Genomic DNA, 6,000 nt, shown 5'->3' with positions numbered 1-6,000 from the left:
AACAGACTCGGTTAAGGGCAATAAATAAAGGGCCAAAACGCCGTAAATTAAGGTCTATACCTTGCGTTTATCGAACTTGTCCGAACTATTATGGTAATGAACCTTCCTATGAAGTTTGAATTAATCCGCAGAAAACTACTCGAAATATCGACTGGATACCGTTCACGGTACCCCTCGCCTACCCCGTCGCGTTTATTTCTTAAATTGTCATTTAGTATCGAGATCAGTTCCTTTATTTCTCGTATTTTTACACTTTTACCGGATGATACCATTACTAATTTTAATTTTAAAAGTATTTCCAACCGGACCCATTCGTATAAACTTATGAATTGACACAAAAACACAACACTACAACATGCATCATTTAAAAAATAACACTTGGATATGGTTATACCTTTATATATTTATTTTATTTATTACAAGTTTACGTAGTATTGGTTGAAAATGACAATGAACGTGCAAGCAGCTAATAGCCGGTGAACCCCACCCCCATTAAAATCCTTCCATTTATCTTACCGATGGAATTTTGTTCAGTGATATAATTGTTATGTTAGGAGTTTAGATATGTGAACTAAGTTTGTTAGGAGAAACTGATTTTATTTACGGTTAAATATATATACAAACGAACTATTACAATTGACATGTTTTGAACAGAGCTAGGTACATGTGTATTAAACCTTTATCGTTACAGTTATACTTTGATAAAAGAATTTACTGTGAACACAAAAACTACGATGTGTTGCAAAAAGATTAATGAGTTATAGCGATATAATTATTAAAAGAAATTATTGCTTTCCAGAATATAACATGTTCAACCGTTTACAATGAAAGATCGCGTCAGCTTAATAGGTGAAAATCTCCGCAAGGTTAACTGAGTCCTTAACAGCAGTAGGCACACAAACAACAAAAACTTTTAGAACACATTATACAATTGGTTCCTGTTTAATTCAAACACAAAGTGTCAAACTCATAGTCATGTGTTTAAATATCACCTGCTTAAGACGGAATAAATATTTTACCAAATTGACATTATATTATCAATCTTTTCAAGCTTCAGGTGTGACATTTATTCAATCAAAAATTGATCATGACTTCCCACTCAAGTTATCAATTCATTAGCTGTTGACAGGTAAAATTGAAAATTCAAAGATGTATCCAGAGAAGTTTCCAGTTTCCTTGGATATGATGATATTTGGAAGGCGGATTTATGTGAAATTACAATCGTCCATTATGGCATTTCCAGATAGAAGCCAGACATCCATCTTATCAAAGGACGCAAAACCGGTATTAAATCCTCTGAAAAGCAAGTAGCAGGTAACATTCTTGATACCCTGCAACAGAAAAACGGAGACGATAAATATGTAACTCAATTGTCAATTCAAAACGAACATTCACAATTAAAAAAAAAATCAATGCATCCGCCTGATGGAAAAATAATTTTGACACTAAATCTGTACGATTTAAGACACCATATCAAAGGTGCGATCGTAAATGTTTCCTTTTTATAACGAAACCTAACTACTTACATGGCGACAATAACGCTGTTCTGACCAGTGTACTTACCCATGTTTACCATAAGGTGACAATCACGCTGTTCTGACCAGTGTAATTACCGATGTTTACCATAAGGTGACAATCACGCTGTTATGTACAGTGCACTTACTCATGTGTACATTAAGGCGACAACCACGCTGTTCTGACCAGTATACTTACCCATGTTAACCAAAAGGCGACAATCACGCTGTTATGTACGGTGTTTACTCATGTTTACCATAAGGCGACAATCACGCTGTCTTGTAACGTGTATTGTCCTATGTTGATCTGTCGTGGTAATGACGCTGTTCTATGCAGTGTTCTTACCCATGTTAACCATAAAGCGACAATCACGCTGTTCTATGCAGTGTTCTTACCCATATTAACCAAAAGGCGACAATAACGCTGTTATGTACAGTGCACTTACTCATGTGTACATTAAGGCGACAACCACGCTGTTCTGACCAGTATACTTACCCATGTTAACCAAAAGGCGACAATCACGCTGTTATGTCCGGTGTTTACTCATGTTTACCATAAGGCGACAATCACGCTGTCTTGTAATGTGTATTGTCCTATGTTGATCTGTCGTGGTAATGACGCTGTTATATGCAGTGTACTTACCCATGTTTACCATAAAAAGACAATCACGATGTTCTGTCCAGTGTACTTGCCAATGTTTACCAAAAGGCGACAATCACGTTGTTCTGTACTGTGTATTGTCCTATGCTTGAGCTGTGGTGATAATGACGCGTTTCTATGCAGTGTACTTATCTATGTTTCCCATACGGCGACAATCACGCTGTTATGTACCGTGTGTTTTTCCATGTTTGATCTATAGCGATCATAGCGCTGTTCTATTAAGGGTAATACCCATGTTAATTATATAACGACATTCACGTTGTTATATATTGTGAACTTTCCCATATTTACTTTAAGGCGATAATCGCGCTATTCTAAAGAGTGTAGATACCAATGTGTGGTATATGGTGATAATGACATTATTCCATAATTGAACTTCGTGCTTGAATCCCTCTGTTCTATTCAATGTACTAATCTATTCGATGACAATTATCTGTTCCATACCGTGTACTTGTTCATGTTTATTATATGGTGACAATACCGTTAATCTATACATTGACCTTCCGCATACTGAATCTATGGTAACGATAACGCTTTTCTATACAGTGTACTTACCCACGACTTATATTTGGCATTAATCACATTGTCCAAGACAGTGGATTTACCGACTTTGACCCATGGTGACTATCATGCTGTTCCATACAATGTTTGATCTTTGACGACAATTACGATGTTTCATACAGTGTACTTATCCAGGTTGGATCTTTTGCGCAGTGGACCTCTTTTATGCAATGTACGTACCCATGATTGATCTAAGATGACAATGACGCTGTCTTATGCAGTGTATTTACCCATTTTTGATAAATGGTGATACTTCTGTTGTTCTATACAGTGTAAATACCCTTTTGGATCTATTGTCGTATTTATGCACCTCCATAAGTGTTTTTTTTACCTTTGGTTGATCTATGTAGACAATGACATTGTTCCATCTAGTTCCTTGTGGTCCGGGAAGGAAAGGCCGACTCAGTCCATAGGCACTTTTTTGATTTTGTAGCTATAACAGAACATTTTTAGTAGTGCGTTGTACAATATACATTATATCAACATAAAGTGAAATATTGTTTAATTGCAGTGTACACGCATGTAGCGGAACCGGACTGAATCAATCGTGGCAACCCGGTATTTAAATTGGTAGATGGTCCGTCTATGTTTGGAAGGTCGGCGCTGACAGAGAAGAAAGGGCCTTTGTGATATTTATTTTGAGTTGATTAATTAGATATTGATATGTTGATAATCGTGTAACGTTTGATAATCTTAGATACTTACGTTAACATCACAGTACAGACTGTAATTGGAAGAAGATGTAGTCACCTCCCCGCTGTGTTTTCCCCAGGCTTTGATCGCCATTTTGGTAAGACTGTTAACACAAAATGCAGTTCTTAATAGTTTGAAAGAATAGGTAACAGTACTATATATAATATAAAGGCTATTTATACTAATCATAAATATTTTTTCCTTCTTTAATCGGCTTTATATGTGCGCTTTCGCAAGGAGGTAAATTCAAGAACAAACCACCTTTAACACACATACATACATGGAGGGACGTCCATATACCACATGAGTTGTAAACATAACACTATACCCTTTAAAACCGAACAGATTGTAGTGTTACAGCATGGTATCCTAGACTGAAATCTTGATTTGTTGCAACGACACCTTTCACAAAAACTAATTCAGAATCTGATTGATGTTAAATGGTCATGCATTAATTGACAGGTTCCATTTTGACATCGAACCCATTTCAACTATTGCCGTGTTAAAATTGAGGTTGAACATCGACTTAAAAAATTAACGACAGTGAATACCATTTATCAATACGAAGGAATAATACTCTACGATCTCAAATCCATTACCAATTATATTATAAACTCAAATACAAGAGAAATCCAGGTTTGTGTTCGTTGCAACAAATTAAAAATATGGAGTGTATCATTAAGAAACAGTAGCAAATGCTTATAGTATGATAGTGTCAATTAAACATTGGCTAAAAATTGATGAAATTAGGGCAGATATGAACAGCGGAACGAGTAACAAAAACAACTTGTTTCGGTAGGGTAAGTGCATCTGCTTCTTCGACGACTTCTGCCGCTAAAATAGAGACTAAAGGACAAGGCATATACATGAACAGCTTTATATTTATATCGCCGTTTGTATACCTCTGCATGTTTGAAACCACTGCAGAATTTGATATTTATGTTTGTGCCCTTTACTTGGGGGTCACACTTTTGGTATCTTAATATCGTCTTTCGAAATCTTAAAACCGTTATAAGTCATAGAAACTTGCTTGGCACTACGTCACCTTTGGCCTTAGTTTTAAATGTTCGCTCCACTGGGAACGGCAGTAGGCTCTGTTCCCAGGCTTTGCCATACACAGTCCTTAACATGGTATTGGTTATTTCAGATTTTACGTTCCGTATTTAAGGTAATCGAAACAAAGGTTTCTCCCTCGTCTTTCCCTTCACTTTATCCCTTCTACTCATTTCCCCGTCTTTTCTCCGTCTGCTCGATAACCGAACTACTCATTAGTGAAGCGGACGTAACACCTATCAATCAATCACCAGGTTAGACTGCTATCAGTACAATGTGATCGGGTTTAATACACCAACATACAATCGCCCGTGCACATGCATACATTAAACCCATTGGTCATGTCTTTAACTGCTCTTATCTGTTAATGCATATCAACACCTGAACATTTTCTGTAAAGGTAAGCTATAATATGAAAAAGAAGTCGTTCCCTCAATTTGGTATGAGGTTCGTTAGGGTAAAACTGGAAAATTTCCAATAGAAAGATACCTTTTTTTTGAGAAGTGAATGTTCAGGATTACTTAACAACCCGTTTGAATTCCTCAAACCCCACATTCCACTAAATCCAAATAATCAGTGTCAAAACACAACGAAACCTGTGCAGTTTTAGGGAAATATAGACCTGCTGTACCCACTTGATGTCGTCCCATTAAAGAACAGGGCGTTTTCTGCTGCGAGGACGATTTTGACCCCAAACAAATAAAAAAAATACGACTGCAACCCTAGTAATGATACTTGGAAGTTTGGGTTAAGGCCTGACTGATTAACTAGCAGATCCAGCGCTGTTTATAAGAACGTATGTGAACAAAACCACAAACGTAGGGTGATTAAACATTCGGGCCAGCTTCCACTTTGTATAAAAGGGCCTATACTTTGTTTGTATCGGACGTCCCACATCAGCCAGTATCATATAAGGACGGATGATGAAGGAGACACCGCCAAGGATAGAAAACAACAGTAGATAGAATAAAAAGTAGAAAAGAAATATAGGAAACGAAAAACAAATTAGTTTTCTTAAACAAAAGGTTTACCCCCAAAGAAATGTTTTTATGAAACACAGTGCCAAAACAACGCCGAACACTCCATACAGTATGAGATGACGTTACAAACAGCAATTTTCATGCTAATTGAAGTAAAATTCTTTCCACAATATAAAACAAGTACATGTTAGAATCAAATATTGTTACTGCGTTAAATTTTTTGTTGAATTGTTCTTATTTGTATTTTGTTAACATTTGTTAAAAAATAAAAGCTTGTGTTAATAATCAACAGTTATTTGTGGTATGAATTTTGATTTTGTAAAATAAATAAAATTTAATCTACGTTAAACGAAATCTTTGGATTTTTCAAACTTTTGACACATTCCCCTATTATACTGCAACACTAAGTTTTCTGGCCTAGCCAGCCTGATAACATTTTTGAACAACACGCCCGTCGGCCAGATAACATAATCTAACATAACTGAAGCCGGACAATAGTGACGTCATGAACGAAAAGAAAACGGTCACTGCTTTGTGG

The 6,000-nt window shown here is 36.3% G+C and overlaps 1 protein-coding gene across 2 annotated transcripts in view; it reads right to left on the bottom strand.

Annotated features, from left to right (window-relative positions):
* Positions 1 to 391: 391 nt before the first annotated feature.
* The window catches only part of LOC110459110, a 51,916-nt gene continuing 46,307 nt past the window's right edge, over positions 392 to 6,000 (bottom strand). For both annotated transcript variants that reach the window (XM_021511207.1, XM_021511206.1), the window contains 3 exons: positions 3,442 to 3,532; positions 3,068 to 3,169; positions 392 to 1,331 (listed from right to left, as the gene is read on the bottom strand). In XM_021511207.1, the coding sequence (XP_021366882.1) occupies positions 1,206 to 1,331; positions 3,068 to 3,169; positions 3,442 to 3,532 (319 nt within the window). In that variant the 3' untranslated portion in view covers positions 392 to 1,205. The remainder of the gene's footprint in view (positions 1,332 to 3,067; positions 3,170 to 3,441; positions 3,533 to 6,000) is intronic.

The sequence above is a fragment of the Mizuhopecten yessoensis genome, unplaced genomic scaffold, assembly GCF_002113885.1.
Source record: "Mizuhopecten yessoensis strain PY_sf001 unplaced genomic scaffold, ASM211388v2 scaffold9969, whole genome shotgun sequence".
NCBI lineage: Eukaryota > Metazoa > Mollusca > Bivalvia > Pectinida > Pectinidae > Mizuhopecten > Mizuhopecten yessoensis.
This window is presented reverse-complemented; position numbering and strand designations above follow the sequence as displayed.